The sequence below is a fragment of the Oryx dammah genome, unplaced genomic scaffold, assembly GCF_014754425.2.
Source record: "Oryx dammah isolate SB20612 unplaced genomic scaffold, SCBI_Odam_1.1 HiC_scaffold_11210, whole genome shotgun sequence".
Lineage (NCBI taxonomy): Eukaryota > Metazoa > Chordata > Mammalia > Artiodactyla > Bovidae > Oryx > Oryx dammah.
In genome coordinates, this window is record NW_024080603.1 from 6,564,208 (window position 1) to 6,584,036 (window position 19,829).

General features: G+C 32.6%; 1 protein-coding gene across 1 annotated transcript in view; it reads right to left on the bottom strand.

Moving 5' to 3' along the window:
- Window positions 1–236: 236 nt before the first annotated feature.
- LOC120860999 (3'-5' RNA helicase YTHDC2) overlaps window positions 237–19,829 on the bottom strand; it is a 69,927-nt gene continuing 50,334 nt past the window's right edge. Inside the window, exons 23-30 of the mRNA XM_040236704.1 lie at window positions 19,373–19,568; window positions 18,677–18,786; window positions 16,824–17,116; window positions 12,450–12,627; window positions 4,131–4,334; window positions 3,227–3,409; window positions 2,107–2,194; window positions 237–1,997 (exon numbers count right to left, since the gene is read on the bottom strand). Of these exons, the coding sequence (XP_040092638.1) occupies window positions 2,114–2,194; window positions 3,227–3,409; window positions 4,131–4,334; window positions 12,450–12,627; window positions 16,824–17,116; window positions 18,677–18,786; window positions 19,373–19,568 (1,245 nt within the window). The 3' untranslated portion in view covers window positions 237–1,997; window positions 2,107–2,113. The remainder of the gene's footprint in view (window positions 1,998–2,106; window positions 2,195–3,226; window positions 3,410–4,130; window positions 4,335–12,449; window positions 12,628–16,823; window positions 17,117–18,676; window positions 18,787–19,372; window positions 19,569–19,829) is intronic.

Sequence of the window (19,829 nt, forward strand, 5' to 3'; positions counted from 1 at the left end):
ACGGAAGGTGGACAGCTACATATCCTATTAATAATCAGAAGATTTTATGTTAAAACCTGTCTTGGGATTTTTCTCATGCCCCTATCATAATAAGGTAATTTTTTCTAGGGAAAGGTACTGATATGAGGCCATCACCTTCTACTGCAATTTAGTATTCTTCAAAGTGTATGAAATTCATTAATATCTCAAGGGATAATTGTTGATCATTGATAATGTCAGAAATAACAAAATCTAAATGATTTAACAGAATTTCATTTAATAAGTATATTTAAAGTTCATCTCTCTCTCAAAAAAAAAAACAGCATTTTAATTACATTCAAATTGTGTTCATCTTAAATATCAACAAACTCATTATTTACATACAGGGATAGATATTAGAAAACAGGTGGAAATTGAAACAAGTTCTATTTTTTAGAAGTTCTTACTTCCAGATTAGAATACTGTGAACTGCTAAATATATACCTAAAGAAATGTATACATTATCAGAAAACCACAACTTGCTCTAATAGGAAAAGAACTGTAATATACATATAGTGGAACATAATTCACACAGGCTCAATTTACAGGTATGTCTCAAAGTATAAAACAAACAAAATCCCAGTAACTACAAGTACAGGCAAAAGTTACAGCCGGCATTTTAAACTAATGCACCAACATACAATGCTTTCCCAGAGAAAGTAGAGAAGAGTGCCCGAGATTTTATGCTGATGAATGACTTTTCACTTCTTTATTCTTAAATAAAGAAGCAGAGCACTTACTCTTTTTGTGTTTAAATTAGATTTATGTTGGTTTTTTGTTACACAGCAATGACCCTAATGCATCATGAGAAGTGCTATCAACCCTGTTTCACTTAAAACTCAGAACCAAGACATTTCTTTCATTTCTCCTTGAACTTCCATTTCCCTTCAGAAAGCCTCTAAGGAAATTTTATAGACAACTGTGGTAAAGAGATCAAACCAAATAATTCTGAGATGGCAAAGAAATGCAAGAGTTGGCACTAACATGGGTTTACAAAGAGTTACTCTCCGTTTATTAAACCACAAATGCAAAAAAAAAAAAAAGGAGAGAGAAATCTTACCTGGAAACATAAGTAGAATAAAAAGTATTAGAAAACATTGTGTGTTGTTTGGGAGCTTCAGTTTGGAAAACTGAAACCAAGTTACCATTAACTGTTACAAGCATTTTTTTTTTCCAACTTGTATAACTTGCTTAAATTTTTAACTTGTCTAAATAAAGTTTCTCTAGCCAAAATGAAGAGTTCATAATCACTGTTTTTGTATCAGAGTTAAGTGAAGATTGCTATGTGGAAGAAAGGATGGTTTGGACACATCAGGTTAATAGAGGTAGCACCTCGATTAAGCACTTAATCTGATCTGATTCAAGTCAAGAAGGAATTCTGCCTTTCTTCAGTTCTTACTGTGTTTCACATAGTTGCAGAAAAAGAAGATTCTTTCTTCTTCTTCTTTTTTTTTTTCTTAATGTACTTCAGGTTAAAAATGGCAGAATGAGTAGTCCTTAATTAGGACACACTTTTTAAAAGGGACATTTTTAGATTTTGGTCATTTGCTTTTCTTTGCTTGTTTTTAATGATAAATCTTTAGAATTGACTCTTCTATAATGGTGCTCAGGTGGACAGATAAAATCAGACCTTTCTTAAAAGTAAACAATTTATCTTGCATTAAAATAAATCACCAATTAGAGATCTAAGTCAGTGTTTCAAACAAATGTTCAACTTCAAATTAAATATGTTAACTGCTGCTATGTTAAAGAAACAACTATTTCATTCAATTATAAACATATTAACAAACATATAATCATTCCCTATGATCACAATAAAAATTAAATTATCCTATTCTCTTTTATATGAAGATGGTTGGTCCTCAAGCAACACTTTCAACCAGAAAAGCTCATTCATAACACAACCCCATCTCAGTTTTTGAACGTCAGTGCATTCAGTGGTTATAAGGAGACATGATGTTCTTCTGAAGCTAAGAGCTCTGGAAGGGTTAAAAACAAAAAAAAGAAGAAAAGAAAATATAAATAATCTGAACGATTTCATTAATGATAATAAATAATGCCTGTACTCAAAGTTAAGTATGGTATAACCTGAATATTAATCAGTTGTGGTTTTTTCTCCCAATGGAAGGCGTTCCCATAACTGGAGCAACTGTTCACCAACCTGAGGTTCTAGTTCCTGGAGAAACCAAAAGTCACAATAAACATAAAAACAACTAGATTGAAACCTATACTGATAAAAATGTAAGAAAATCAAACTTCATATTTCTACTGAATCATGTGTTATGCCTTCACTGCTCTAACGCTTTTCATGAAGATTTAGCAAAAGTACTCAGCTTTTGTACTTCCAAAGGTTTATGTTAATACCTAACATATTAGATATTTGTGTTTTTTCCCTCAAGAAACCATCTTATATACTATATAATATACTTAGGAATGAAATTTATTTCAAAATTATTATCAAATAAAAATTAAAATATTCTTACATAATTGAAAGAATGTCATTTATTGTCCTCTTGTGACATCATGTGCACTTAAAAAGAACCTTAACAGTTTTCATGTGGTTATTTCAACAGTCACACTTGTTCAGATGAAGTATTGGATATAGCCTTAGCAAGACTAGATAACTCTCTAAATAGATTCTCTGAATCTATTTTTTCCTACAAAAAACTTGGTCAATAACTTATTTTAGGCTTAAGAATTGAACTACCTCATATAAAGAAGCTAGTACAGTCATCAATATATATGTTAATTCCCATCACCTTAACTAGTATCATGAAGACAAAGCATAAAAGAAATAAAACAAGCCACAAAATATAAAATTGCTATTTATATCATTAGTTAAATCCATAAAGAACTTAGATACTGTTCTTATCCTTAGACTTTACTGAAATTACTTCAGAATTACACTAGGTTTTGATCATATCAAGTTAGGTCGACAATAGGAACCTCCAAGAACTGACATGAAAGATTATATATACAATGACAGAGCAAAGTCAAGTTTACAAAATGTTTAAAAAAAAAAAAAAAGAGCTCTGTCAGGCACATTTGCAAGTAGGTTTTTAACTAACTCTTCTATTTCAACCATTATCTTCCCATGTGCACATGGAATATACAATTTGTATTCTTGCATTTGTCCCTCAAACAAATCACTGAATAACAGCCAAACAAAACAAACAGTGGAAGAAAAATATTAAATGCCATCGTATACCTGCCCGTCTCTGCTTATCTGCACTTTCTTGTTGTCATTCCAAGGATTGAGTAAATGGTGTGCAAACTGAAAGGGAAGACTTTCTTTCCGTATCCACTCCACCTTAAACACTCCTCCTAGTCCAGCTGAGCCCCAATCCTGACTCTTCTCCCTTCCTATCTCAGAAGACATTCTAGAAAATCCCTGTGAATAAAATGAGGGAAAAATGAGAAAGCCCTGAGGTTTTGTACTTTTAAGGTAACAATGTAATATAAAAATAATAGATATCTAACAAAATTCTAGAAAGCTACTCATTAAGCATTTCTTATAAAAAGATGAATTAGAAAATTTTAGAGGAAAGACCGATTTCAGCTTTCTAATGTAATTTTAAATACAAACACATATTTTCTAAATAATGTATCATAGTTCTAAACCCACATTTTTTCCATTACCATATGAATACTATGTATCTTCTAGGTTTTTAGTTCAAAAAGTGATAATTATATCAAATAATAAATCCATTATTTTATAAATTCAGATATACATCAACTCAAGGAACACAGTTAAGAAACTGAGTTAAGAAACACAGTTTCTTGATGGTCAGACTAATCTCTTTGGCAATATTTAAATAAACATTTTATCAAAAAGTCACACTTCTCATTACTTTTAATCCACCAGAAATCTTAAGTTGTCCTCAGGAGGAAAAAATGTTTATCTGGAGAGACTGGGAAAACAAGGCAAACACAAAGGGATCCCTATATATCATTCCTTTGAAGAGGTGCAATATATTCCTCATCCTCAGTCAAGCACAGTGCATTCTTACATTCCAATGCAATAAAAACCCAGCTTCTTTTTAACTTCTATGATTTAACTGATCTAATCTATAGCCAGAATAATGCCCTTTTACTGTTTCAGGATGACTCACCTGGAAATGTCCAGATCCTTGAACAGAAAATACCAAGTAAACCACGCTGCTTTCCCAAAAGGCTCGATTTAGCTTCCGCTCATTACTAGGAGTTGTAGACCAGATACCCTTCTGTTGAGAAATTTCAAGGTTTCTCAGATTGCTACTCTTCATTATGAAGTATCGAATAGGCATGTTTGGTTTTGGTGAAGGAGATTTTGAACCCTAAAAAAGAATGGATATTAAACACTCTCCGACAGAAATCACAGCAGGATCCTCTATGACCCACCTCCCAGAATACTGGAAATAAAAGCAAAAATAAACAAATGGGATCTAATTAAAATTAAAAGCTTCTGCACAACAAAGGAAACTATAAGCAAGGTGAAAAGACAGCCTTCGGAATGGGAGAAAATAATAGCAAATGAAGCAAATGACAAACAACTAATCTCAAAAATATACAAACAACTCCTGCAGCTTAATTCCAGAAAAATAAACGACCCAATCAAAAAATGGGCCAAAGAACTAAATAGACATTTCTCCAAAGAAGAGATACAGATGGCTAACAAACACATGAAAAGATACTCAACGTCACTCATTATCAGAGAAATGCAAACCAAAACCACAATAAGGTATCATTTCATGCCAGTCAGAATGGCTGCGATCCAAAAGTCTACAAGCAATAAATGCTGGAGAGGGTGTGGAGAAAAGGGAACCCTCTTACACTGTTGGTGGGGATGCAAACTAGTACAGCCACTATGGAGAACAATGTGGAGATTCCTTAAAAAACTGGAAATAAAACTGCCATATGACCCAGCAATCCCACTTCTGGGCATACACACTGAAGAAACAATAATTGAAAGAGACACTTGTACCCCAATGTTCATCGCAGCACTGTTTATAATAGCCAGGACATGGAAGCAACCTAGGTGTCCATCAGCAGACGAATGCATAAGAAAGCTGTGGTACATATACACAATGGAGTATTACTCAGCCATTAAAAAGAATACATTTGAATCAGTTCTAATGAGGTGGATGAAACTGGAGCCGATTATACAGAGTGAAGTAAGCCAGAAAGAAAAACACCAATACAGTATACTAACGCATATATATGGAATTTAGAAAGATGGTAACGATAACCCTGTATGCGAGACAGCAAAAGAGACACAGATGTATAGAACAGTCTTTTGGACTCTGTGGGAGAGGGAGAGGGTGAGATGATTTGGGAGAATGGCATCAAAACATGTATAATATCATCTAAGAAATGAACTGCCAGTCTAGGTTCGATGCAGGATACAGGATGCTTGGGGCTGGTGCACTGGGATGACCCAGAGGGATGGTATGGGGAGGGAGGTGGGAGGGGGGTTCAGGATTGGGAACACGTGTACACCCATGGCAGATTCATGTTGATGTATGGCAAAACCAATACAATATTGTAAAGTAATTAGCCTCCAATTAAAATAAATAAATTTAAATTAAAAAAAAAAAGAATTGATAAATTCTGGAAGTAAAACTTGACCTTTCAGAATCAATAGGCTCAATTAAATAACATCTTATAGATATATAAACCAAAATATTTTACCAAATATGCAACAAATATAGGTAGCTCTATCATGGCTGAAAACTTACACAAGGCTCAGTCAAAGTGAGGTCAAAGAACCAAAACCAAGTACTGATTTTCGGAGCACTCAGAATAGTCAACTCTGATTTATACTCCAAATGTACTTTCAGAAAATATCTTAATAAACTTGCAAAGACTGAAAACAAAACAAAAACTGCTCCAGCTTACTGCCTGGATACAATTTCCAGGTGACAATGCAGGAAGGGAAACACAAACAGAATCCAATGGTCTCACTGAACTTACAGTTTAGAGGCCACATTACCTAGGTTTTGCATGGCAGCGTACCAGATAGAAGGGAGCTGCATAGGAAGAGAACAGGGGACTACAGAAGGGGTCCTCACAAGGTTCTGGCTAAGTGAAGACCTGAACATAGTAAGAAACGATGAACTGAAGCAAGGAAAAATTCAAAGAAAAAGAGTCCTTAGAGCTGACACATGGTTGAGAATATTTCATCTTTTTCCCAGGCAGAATGGAAAGAATGTGTAATACCTAGCACATCAGCCGATGGAAATCATATCTTAGTACTGGAAATAAATTAGGACCAGAATAAAAACTGCTCTGTGCCCAGACCCACCCTAACACAGCTTAAAAGTAAGTCCTGGAAGGATTACACTGATTGTAACTAACTTAACTGTGTATCAGAACAATGTCTAACACTATATAAATGAATAAAACAAAAATCTCACACCCAAACAAAATTTTAAGGAATGCAAACAAACAGGACTATGACCACAACCAGGAAAAAAATTAATCAACAGGAACAAATTGAGATATGACAGATGATGAAATTAGGAGACAAGAATTTAAAGAAGCTATTCTCAATACATGGCACTATGTTTAAGAAGGTAGACGAAACATAAATATGATGAGAGGAGAAATAGAAGGTTTTTTTTAGAGACTCAAAGGAAGGTCTGGGGATGAAAATACAGTATTTGAAGCAAAGATACACTAGAAAGAATGCATATCAGATTAGACACTACAAACAAAAAATCAATGAACTTAAAGAGGCAGCAATGGAACCAATCTCAAATGAAGCAAAGAGACAAAATGAAGAGACAAAAAGAGAAAAAAATGAAGAGAGTATCAGTGACCTGTGGAACAATATCCAATAGTCTTACATTTGTATATCTAGAATTCTAGAAAAGAAGTGGGGAAGAGGTGAGATATAAAAAAAATACATGGTGTTAAATTTCCCAAAATCAATGGCAACTATACATACACAGATTAAGGAAGAAACATAAAGAGGACCAGGCCAAGTCATATAAAAATCAAACTGTCAAAAAAAACCAGTGATAAAAAGAAAATCTTAAAAGCAGCTAGGCAGAAAAAGACAAATTATATGTGGAAAAAGAAAGATAAGAATGATATTAGACGTCCCATCAGAAACTATATAAACTACTAATGTGAAAGTGAAAGTCACTCACTCAGTCCTGTCCAACTCTGCAACCCCATGCTGGAGTGGGTAACCTTTCCCTTCTCCAGGGGATCTTCCCAACCCAGGGATTGAACCCGGGTCTCCTGCATTGTAGGCGGATTCTTTACCAGCTGAGCCCCAAGGGAAGCCCAAGAATACTGGAGTGGGTAGCCGATGCCTTCTCCAGTGGATCTTCCTGATCCAGAAATCAAAGCAGGGTCTCTTGCATTGCAGGCAGATTCTTTACCAACTGAGCTATCAGGGAAGCCTATATTATAGTATTATGGTAATGAAACAAAATCATCTGTCAACCTAGAATTATATACACAGTAAAAATATCTTTCAAAATCAAAAGTGAAAATATTTTTACACAAAAGCTAAAATAATTCATTTCCCACAGATCTGTACCTAAAGAAATGATAAAAGAGGTTTTCAGACAGAAGTATATGATCCAAATAGAAATTCATGTCAACACAAAAGAATAAAAAGCACAGGAAATGGTAGACACTGAGTAAATATAAAAGACATTTTCTTGACTTTTGATAAAAGGCAATTGACTGTATAAAATAAAAACTAATATATTTTGACATTTGTAACATGTAGAAATAAAATGTAAGAAACCAATATCAACAAAGGACTGAAGGGTAATATAAGCATACTGTTGCAAGGTTCTCAAACTATAACTGAAAAGGCATAATACTGATTCAAGATACATTACATATTAGGGAACATTTAACAGGAGGATTCCTGCCTGCTGTTTTCTATTTCTCAAGGATTCTCTGTTCCTTATCAGTTCCTATTCCAAGAATGAGTAAAGCTGCATGCAGTTCTCAGGACTCAGGTCATGGGATGAGACAGGCAGTGACTCTTTTCAGCATCTGAGACCTTGTATGTATTAGACTATCCATATTGTGGCTATTGATAAAATTTCATCCTGTGTAACAGCTGAGTAATCATCTTACTAAAGATATATAAGCCTGCCTTTCTGCTAATAAAGCACCTTTGCTCCATCTGAGCTTGGGTCCCTGTGTCTGTCTGTCTGTCTGTCTGTCTTTCTTTCTTTCTGTCTCTCTCTCCTCAGCTAATTCTCTGGAGAACAGAAACCCATCTTGCTCACTCTCCTTCTTGGGCTTCTAACACTCTCTTGAGAAGGCGCCCTGTGCCTTCACCTCCCCCTCGAGATAGCACCCTGTGCCTTCGTGAGAGACACAAGTCCTGTGTCAAGGACTCTGCGTAAACCAGGGAGTATCAGCCTCTTTCTCTCTTTCACTTTTCTTATTGTTACCTCCGGTCCACTAAAAGACCCCAATAATTAGGATAAGGTGAAAATGACTTAAGTAGTAAATTCCATCAAGCACTTAAGGAAGAAATACTATTAAGCCTATACATCTCTTTCAAAAAATTGAAGTTAAAGGACCACTTCCCCACTAACCATAAAATAACCACACAACCCTGATACCAAAATCATACAAAGATAACTAGAGAATAACATCCCTCATAAACAAAGATCCCTCATTTAATAAAATTTTTGATGGAACAAAATCAAATCCAGCAATATTTTAAAAGGGTAATAATACATCATGACCAAGTGAGGTATAGCATGCAAAGAGTTCCAACTATAAAATCTCTAGAAGAAAGCACAGCAGAAAATCTCTGGAATCTTTGATTAGGCAAGGGCTTCTTAGGACACAAAAAATATGAACTGTAATAGAAAATACAGATGAAACGGAAAAAATAAATTAAATAGACTTCCATCAAAATTAAAAGCATTTTTCTTTAAAAGATAATTGAATCACTTTGATGTACACCTGAAACTAACACAATATTGTAAACCAACTATAATATAAAATAAAAATTAAAAATAAATAAGTAACAAGGACACATTGTATAGAACAGGAAAATATAACCATTATTTTGTAACAATTTTAAATGGAGTATGATCCATAAAAATACTGAATCATTATGTTGTACACCTGAAACTAATACGATATTGTAAATCAAGTATACCTCAATAAAAAATTAAAAACTAAAAAAAGTTAAAAACACTCTTAAATAAATAAAGTGATGGTTACATGAGGACAAAAAAAGACACCATTAATAAAATGTAAATGTAAGCACAGACTACTGAAAAAAGTGTTTACAACACAGATAATTAAAACTTGTATAGAGAACTCTTACAACTAAATAAAAAAAGACAACCAATAAACAATTTTAAAAAGTTAAACAAAAACTTGAACAGATTTTCATCAAAGATTCAGAAATGTTTTGAAAAAAGCATGTGAAATGATGGTCCATATAATACTTAATCACTGGGAAAATGCAAGTTAAAACTACAATGGAGCATCACTATACACCTAAATAGCTAAAATTAAGAGTCTAGTAATGTCAAGTACTGTTAAGAATATTGAGCAAATGGAATCCTCATAGATTATTGAAGGGGACAGAGAAAAGTACAGCTATTTTAGAAAATAGTTGACTAGTTTCTTGTAAAGTTACACTTACCACACAACCCAACAAACATACTCATAGGTATGTACACAAGATCAGAAAACATATCTGTACATAAAGATTTGTACCTGAATATTATTCATAATAGTCAAAAAGTAGAAACAATCCAAAAGTCCATTAATGGTGAATAGATAAACATACTGTGATATATCTGGAATCAAGATTGCCAGGAGAAATATCAGTAACCTCAGATATGCAGATGACACCACCCTTTTGGTACAAAGTGAAGAATTTAAGAGCCTCTTGATAAAAATAAAAGAGGAGAGTGAAAAGTTGGCTTAAAACTCAACATTCAGAAAACTAAGATCATGGCATACGGTTTCATGGTAAATTGATGGGGAAACAATAGAAACAGTGACAAACTTTATTTTGCGGGGCTCCAAAATCACTGCAGATGGTGACTGCAGGTATGAAATTAAAAGATGTTTGTTCCTTGGAAAAAAATTTATGACCAACTTAGCATATTAAAAAGCAGAAACATTATTTTGCCAACAAAGGTCCATCTAGTCAAGACTGTGTTTTTTCCAGTAGTCATGTATGGATGTGAGAGTTGGGCTACGAAGGAAGCTAAGCACTGAAGAATTGATGCTTTGAACTGTGAAGTTGGAGAAGACTCTTGAGAGTCCCTTGGACTGCAAAGAGATCCAAACAGTCCACCCTAAAGAAGATCAGTCCTGGGTGTTCACTGGAAAGACTGATGCTGAAACTGAAACTCCAATACTTTGGCCACCTGATGTGAAGAACTGACTCATTTGAAAAGACCCTGATGCTGGGAAAGATTGAGGGCAGGAGGAGAAGGGGACGACAGAGGATGAGATGGTTGGATAGCATCAACTCAGGGGACATGAGTTTGGGTAAACTCCAGGAGTTGGTGATGGACAGGGAGGCCTGGTGTGCTGCAGTCCATGGGGTCACAAAGAGTCAGACATGACTGAGGGACTGAACTGAACTAAATAGGATATATCCACACAATGGAATACCTACTATCCAGCAATAACAAGTAATAAACTAATAATATAATAATTATATAATAATAATATAATATATAACTAATATATATAATTATATCAATTAATCTTCCACTTATATTATCTTCCACTTGCATAATTGATATATTATTATTAATATGATGTATTATATATTATATATTATCATTTATTTATATGTGATATATTTTATTTTATATTATATATTACATATTATATAAAATATATTTCTATGTGAAGTGAAGTGAAGTCGCTCAGTCGTGTCCGACTCTGTGCGACCCCATGGACAGTAGCCTACCAGGCTCCGCCATCCATGGGATTCTCCAGGCAAGAATACTGGAGTGGGCTGCCATTTCCTTCTCCAGGGGATCTTCCCAACCCAGGGATCAAACCCAGGTCTCCTGCATTGCAGACAGACGCTTTACCATCTGAGCCACCAGAAACTTCTATATTTATGTATGTATGTATGTGTATATATATATATATATATATATATAAAATCATATAATCAATATAATTATAATATATCATATAATATAATATATTATATATATTAATATAATACAATAATATTAATATTAATATATATAATAGTGTGAAATATTAATATAATTTAAATAATTTAATATACATTATATATTTTATATAATAACATGATTTATATAAAATATAATTTATATTTATAATAGTAATATTGCAGTAACATTGATATAATACATAATGACTATAATTATATGTTATATGATTATGATATATAATATGTGATAATATTTTATATTAATATTATGTTTTATATATAACTAATAATATAATAAACTCAATAATTTACAAATCAATTTCAAAAGTCAAATAAGCCAGTCACAAAAAGTTATATACATTTCATTTACAGGAAGTTCCATAAAAAGGCAAAACTTTAAGAACAAAGAGCAGTTTAGTGGTTACCAGAATCCGGGCGTAATAGGACTGCTCTCCATGAAACTATAGTACAGTTCATGATTGCATACACTTGTCAAAATTCACTGAATTGAACAGTTTTTTTTTTAAATTTATACAGTTTTTATTTTTATTTTTTTTAATTTTACTTTATTTTACTTTACAATACTGTATTTTAAATTGGTGAATTTTATCATGTAAATTATGCCTTAATAAAGGCACTTAAAATTAAAAACAAAAATGCTCTTAAAGCCAAAGAATATAAATCTGGAAAAACATTTCTTTTCCTCTTATTTAACAATAGTATTTTAGCAGACATTTTCACCAGAACTACATCACATAGCTAAAAAACACTAACCAAATACTTATTCAGGTATTAAATTAAAATTATTCTAAATAGTTGAAATCACTCATTATCACAAACTTTTTAAAAGATACACAGTTCTCAATTCTTTATCAACATTTCCTTATCTTCCTAACCCCATCTAGTGTTGTATTTTTAATATAACCACTGAATTGAATAAATCAATTAACAATGAAAGAAATCATTGTTTTGAATTCTGAAAGTATGAATCAAAATTAATTTAAGAAATTCCTCTTGTCATTTGTATTTAACAAAAGAAAGGTTCTAAAGATACAGAAAGGGAATCATGAACTGCTTAGCCACATGCCATCAGGGAATGGTCTACTAGTATGAAAACTTCCCTGGATCATATTGACCAAAAATATCTGGCAAGCAGGAGAAACTAAAAAATTTACTGTTTGCAAACTTTTATTTGTAACTAGAACAGAGGCCAGGATTAGTGATTTAAAAGCAGAATTATTTATAATTTTGTTTAAATATGTAACACCAGATGTGCTACAAATCCCTGATACTCTACCTTTCCTGAAGATGGAGGAGAAGGACTAGCACAAGGACTTGGATAATTACTGCTGTCTGTAGATTTCACAGAAGATTGATCTGACCGGTCCTCAGTGCTTCGTTTAGGATGCAAAATTCCTCTATCTTTATACTTCTGAGGCTGGTGTAGTGTTGGAGCTGGAGATTTCATCAATACTCTTGAGTGAAAAGGAGGAAGCAAAGATCAGTTACACATAAGATCATAATACAAAGCAGACTCCATTTCAAACCAAAGTTCAATGATTCTGTGATTTATGGAGTAGTATTTTAAAAGGCAATTTCATTCTTCTATTACATTTAGAAGAAAAGGTTGTACTATTAGGGTACACTTACAAAGATAGCATTTTTTTTAAAACAATACAAAAATACATTAAAAACAACCTATAAAAATTTTTAATTTAGATACCAAAGTATTATTTCCCTTACAAAACTCCTAACCTCTTTTATGACAGTCTAGAAGAAATCCTAAACAATCATAATGTCATATACTGATGCCTAATGTCTTTTAACATTTTAAAATTATTTAAATACATCTACGCTAATGGCTGTTACTAGAAAATCACCTACTCCACCTCTCTTCCATTTGCATATATCTTAAAACCAAACAGATTTCAAAAGCATACTAAAAATTAAAGCATGGCAAAATGGAAATAATACTGGACTAGAGTCAGGAGAGAAGATTTTCAGACAGAACTAAATTTACAACTAATGAGGTAGGTGATCCTGGGCAAGTCTTTTAATTTATCTGAGCTTTAATATCCTTTAGCTGTTAAATAAAGGGATTAAACTGGGTAAACGCTAAGATTCTTCTGTTTTAAAATTCTATGAATAAATGCAGCAAAAATGGCAGTCAAGAATTTTATAATTTTTTTTTAAAGTATACATCTCAGTGGAAAACCAGACATTAAAAAACAAAGACATTAAGTACTTCCTAAAGCAGTATAATATAAAGTTCACAGCATTACCTATAAATATTCTTGCCAAAAGAAAAAAAAATGTTCTTGCCAAAATACTGGATCTAATCAAGCTTTGAGAGCTAACCACATCCATGAAATATGCAGGGTATAGCAATAAAAAGAGACATATCCAGAATGTGGTACATGTCATAAATAACACTGACTTAGTTTCCTAAGAAAAGTCAACAAAGGAACTAACTGCTCTAGATCACAAGAGATTCAAGAAACAAGACACCCTAATACAGTGCATGAGTGAGTCCTCCCTGAGTGCTGTTTCAAATAAATATAGTTTGAGAATTGGGGAAATGATTATTTTATTGGGACTGATTATTGGATTTTGATTGTGTAGGAAAAATGCCTCTATTTTTTAAGAGATTCAAATCTAAATACAGAGGAGTAAAATGACATGATGTGAGAGACTGATTTTGAAATATGTGAACGAAAAAAGAAAGGAAGCAAGAAAAAACTAATTGGGTAGATACAGCAAATAGGTGAAAATCATCAGAGGATAAGATGGCTGGATGGCATCACCAATGCAATGGACATGAACTTGGGCAAACTTCAGGAGATGGTGGGGGACAGAGAGGCATGGAATACTGCAGTCCACGGGGTCACAAAGAGTTGGACACAAATGGGAGACTGAACATCAATCATTTTTTGCTGTGTTTATATATAATATGTAAACAAAACATAAAGAGAATAAGTCATAAGTTCACAAACTTCCACTGAGCCTTGCAATTATAATTACTCTGCCTTCAAAATAAGTTAAAATAGCTTATCCCCACATTTTGCTTCTCTTTCAATAAATATCTTGGATTCAATATTTCTTTCACAAATGAAATAAAATAGCTAAAGCCTAAAAATGCTAACAAAAATATATAATGAACAAACGTGAATAATTATTAAGAACTTGATAAATATAAAACAACTTTTCAGGGCTTTTGTCTTTAAGAATTGAAGTTCAAGAATTATCAAGTTATACCTCTAAAATTCCATCATTCTTACCCTAGCAGATTATTTACCTGAAAACTAGGTAACAGAACTTAATTAAGGGTAATATCTTATTAAAATAAAAATGATGCTTCCAATAGAACTAAATGCCCACTTTTGCAGTTTCCAATTTGATCTTTGATTCCGTGCTCTATTCTAGCTTTTCTCTCTTCATCCCCAAATTTTGGCTCCCCCTCAAATTTCATGCATGTAGAAACAAAGCATTTGTATAAACCTTTCCACCTACATTTTCATTTAAGAGAAACAAAGAATTCTGATAACTCAGTTATATCTCATTTTTCTTATAGAAAAGATGTTTATTCTTTGTAAGCAAATTATTATGTAAAAAACGACAATTTAAAAACACTGGTTTAATTTTAACATGGGATATGGGCATTTTTCCATGTTTTAATAGTTTCTTAAACCTTTTAAAATAACTAATAAAATGTTTTTATTGAAAGAAATTATCTGATCTATATTTTGCCATCCTAGTGTAAAAACTCTTAACTATAAATACTATAAATACCTTTTCTTCAAGAAGCAATTCCAGAAAGATTATCAAGAAAGATTATTCACCATTCAAAAATACATCTTCAGAAGAGTCCTTAATCTATTCCTCACCAAGCTATATCAGTTTCAGGCCTTGTCTATTAAAACTACAAAGTCTAAAAGTATATGAAATTCTTTATCTCACTGTTCAACAGATAAGAGAATAAAAAAGCAAGGCTACAACCTATAAGGAAAGGAAAATGGGAGATACTGGTATCACAGGAGAAAAAATGAATTTATAAGACAATCAGTTTCTAAAGCATAACTATTATTATACTTTATTATAATTATGATTTTCTCCTGTATTTCTAATTTTTATTAAACAAGTACATATTACTTTTATAAAGAAAATAGGAAAATTTTCCTCATAAATGTATATGTATAGTATGTACATGTATATAAACACATGTGTGTATAAACAGTCCCTCTGAATATATATATATATATTTTTTTTTACAGAGGAGTCTATAAATAAGTCTACCACATAATTTCTATGCAAATGTATTCATATATTTGAAATCACTCTTGTTCAAGGAAATTTTTCAAAAAATCTTTTTAAAAAGAGGAGTATCTAAGTAGAAAATGTATTTTTTACTATTTTCTTTTTTGCTTGGCAGTATCTACATCAGAGAAAATGGTTTAAGGACACACATTATTATAAGCAATTGGCTGAATTATTCCTAAAATGTTGTATATGAAAAACTTGGAATCCAGCATGTATTATTCCTTTTTACTGAAGTCTTAACTGATAACATGCCTTTATGCTTCATTCAAATAAGTAAAATCTGAACAAAAGATAGCAGGTACTAAATATTCCATCTGAACCTTGAAAAACAATAAGCATCACATATCTTTTATGCCTCCATTATTTCTATTTTCAATTTTTAACAATGAAATAATATTCTTAGCACAGAGATAATATCTACTATATTGTTCAAACTAGCATTCCAGGCAAGAACGTTGTCTCTGTTATCCATTCTATCAGGGTAAAAAAAAAAAAAATTTAACTGATATAAAGAAATACAAATTGGGTTCTAACAAACATTTTTACGACCAGAAATATTTCTAAATCATGGCCAACCATTCACTATAAATACTACATTATCAAATACATTTTGGAAAAATGATTCAATATAAGAGCTCTCAATAATAATATAATAAAAAATTCACATCTAATTGCCAAATGATAGAAAGGATAAAAGAATTTAGCTAAATTATAAGAAATTTTGCCAAGACAGTAAATTTACTTTTTTAATATATGTATTCCTCTCTTCAACAAAATGTAACCTTTCTGAAGAGATTTATTTTTTATTTGTTATACATTGCTATATGCCTCACACCAAGAACACTAAGCATTTAATATGTCCCTGTATGAACAAATGAATAAAGTACTTTTCTGTACAAAAACCAGTCAGTTTTATTAATATCTAGGTAAGACTTAGAAGGAGACAGTTCTTCTAAATGGCCATGGCCAACACTTTTTGCTGTGAGGTATCTAGGAAAGATATGACTTGATATATATGAACTAAAATGCATAATAAAAAATGCTGTTATCTTTTTCATAGACCCTGAATTTGTAAATTCTGAAAATTAAACATTCCGAGCTTTTCCTGACAAAAAAATAAAAATTCCTTTTTAAATAATTCAAGACCCCAGGAGCTTGAAATTCTTCGTATTATCTAACACTTAAAAGAATTATATTTTAAAAGTAATAAATTCTTCCCATTTTTTTGTAACCTTTTTGCATATCTCAGATTATAAGAAAGTAATTTTTAAATATTATAAAAGCATGTGATTCTATGATAAATAACTATTTCCTAGAGAAAATATCTCATTTTAATAAAATGCTATAAATTTACCTTTCTGCAGTAGTAGACTCATCAGAAAATTCAGTATCTGCTGAACTTTTTCTACTATTATTTGACCTCCAAGATGATGCCAAAGGAAGTTCTTCTGAAGACATAGGTCTTGGCCTTTGGCCAATCCCAGATGGCTGTTGTAAACCTGCAGATTGTTCTTCAGTGCTTAAAACAGCTATAATTGCTCTTATAGTAGCTTCATCAACTTGAGACCAAGGTTTGGATGGAGCTCTCATTCGACGTAAAAATAAGCTGTGCCACTTCTGTCTAAGTTGCAGCAATAAACCGGCTGCCTGTAATAAAATAGCTTTTTTTCAGTTCAAATGAAAGTGAAAGTAAAAGTCGCTCAGTCGTGTCCAACTCTTTGCGACCGCACAGACTATACAGTCCATGGAATTCTCCAGGCCAGAATACTGGAGTGGGTAGCCTTTCCCTTCTCCAGGGGATCTTCCTAACCAAGGGACTGAACCCAGGTCTCCCACATTGTGGGCAGATTCTTTACCAGCTGAGCCACAAGGGAAGCCCAAGAATACTGGAGTGGGTAGCATATCCCTTCTCCAGTGAATCTTCCTAACACAGGAATCGAACCGGGGTCTCCTGCATCGCAGGCAGATTCTTTACCAACTGAGCTATCAGGGAAGCCCTCAGTTCAAATCGGTAACAGCAAAATATGTTCCACACTTGCAAGACAATTATTTTTCAGTCTGAAATTGTTTCCAAAGAACACATTTCACATTTTGTTATCAATTTTATTCATTTTGTTGCATGAAAAAAATAAAATTTCTTTACCATTTTGAGGCACTAGAGACACAAAATCAAGTTACACAGTCCAATGAGAGAGAAAGAAAAACAATGTGTGGTAAAGTGTGATTAATACTGGAAAAGTAACAGCAGGGTAAATAAAGAAAAAATACATTTAATTTCATTCATACTTTATTTTACTGCCAAATGCTGATGTCCAGAAAGCAGCTGAATTCATACAGAGAAAATCCTAAGCTAGAGATACAGATAAGATATGCCTGGAAGTTATCAATGTATAAATGATTACTAAATCTACACACAGAGGTAAGGTCCCTAGAAACTGTGCAGAGACAGTGTAAAGAGTAGAGAACATACTACTGGTGAACACCCAACATTTAAGGTACAAGCACATACAAAAGAGTACATGAAAGAACCTAAGAAGGAACAGCCTCACTAGATAGAAGAAGAATCAGGAAAGAATAGTATTATAGAAACAAGTGACAAAGAAGTTGAACAGCAGTGAGGAAGGAAAATGGGGAAGGGTATGGGCAATAGTGTTAACTATGAGAGAAAGGCCCCATTTATCAAGAACAGCAGTCTGGCTTTGACAACATGGAGGAGACAGCATCGACCACAGCAAGTACAGTTTCAGTGAAGGGAAAAATGGATGGGAATGGAAATGAGACTGCAGTAGATTGAAGTGATCAAGGAATGCATGTAAAAAAGTAAGCTCTAGCCAGTACCAACTTTTGACAGTTCGTATTGTCCCCCAAAATGATATAAAATGATCTTTAAAAGTAAAGATAGAATTAAGAGAAGGCTTTGTCAAGAAAAATTTTAATTTGATAACAAACATTCATCTTTCTTACTTGAGAGATACATGTAAAGAGAAAATAAAATGACCTAATATCTTTCCCTTTACACAGAGTTATATAAAATAAAAGAATTTCTTGTGTACCCAGCACTCAGTATTTTCTTATATGCACAAACATATTCGTATTCTATTCTCTCACACCAAGGGCTCAATTTTAAAGAGACAATTTTCATCACACCATATACAGTTCATACAACTGAATGAAAAAAATCTATCACACTGCTAGAAAGCAACTTACCTCTGGCTCTAGTTTGAAACTGAGCCACTCATCAAGTTTTAAAGTTGCCAAATTAGCAGTAGTCCTGTCTTCCATTTCACTATCACTACTGTCATTAGGAATACCATCCGCTGTTCAAACAGGTATGGAAAGGAAAAGAAATTCACTTTTACTATCTAACATCACAGCAAAAAAAGTAAGCCAATACAGATACTCTGCATTTACACAAATCCTCCTGATATACTAACAATTTGTGTGAAGAGTTCTCTAAACACAGCAGGTCACAAATTAAAACTCAGCATCTGGCCATTCTTTATTTCTCTACTCAAACTCTAAATATCAGAATTTCTCACATCTTTTTCCCAAATATTAAATATTAAAAAGTGTCTGCATAAAGGTAGTAGGATTATGGGTAACATTTCCTTTAAACAATTACCTTTATTTATGTTAAACTATCATTTAAATTCAAGTGGAAGAAAAAACTAAACTTCCTATCAGCAAGATTAATCAAAAATGCACAAATCAATATCAAGCTACCTTAGAAATCAATTTCAAGAATAGTGGTATATTTTAATATTTTTTAATTAGTCTTAATACATCAAAAGGGAGCTACTACCACATAAATTTCTATAATTTCAAATTTTTTTTGGTTTAATACGAAGAAAAAAACAGATTTTTCTCTCAAATAGATTTCTATTTCCATCATAATATATTTACCACGAAAAGATGAAGGTTCCTGAAGAGCATTACTTGCCAACCTAGCTGGTCCACAAAATACCAACACAGTGACAGGTGTCACTGCTGAACAGCATCTAATATTAGCTATCCTATGAGCTCTAGTCATTTCATCATAAATAAGCCAATCTGTGGGCAGTGCCTGGATTGCTGCAGTTTGACCGTTTGCTGGAGGAATCTATTAGGAAAATAAATTTTAAAACTGTTAACTGAATTTATCACTTATCGGTAATTCTTTTAAAATGTACAAAGTCCCTCAGCAAAATAGATGATGCATATATTACTACTCAAACAAGAATTAAAGCAAATCATTGTTCACGTAGTTTGCACAAAAGTCCCTTAATACTTAACACATTACTTCTTTCAATTCTATCAAAATTTGGTTCCAGTGTTGAATTGTACATTTATAACTAATTAATTTTGCAAAGCATGTTGGTAT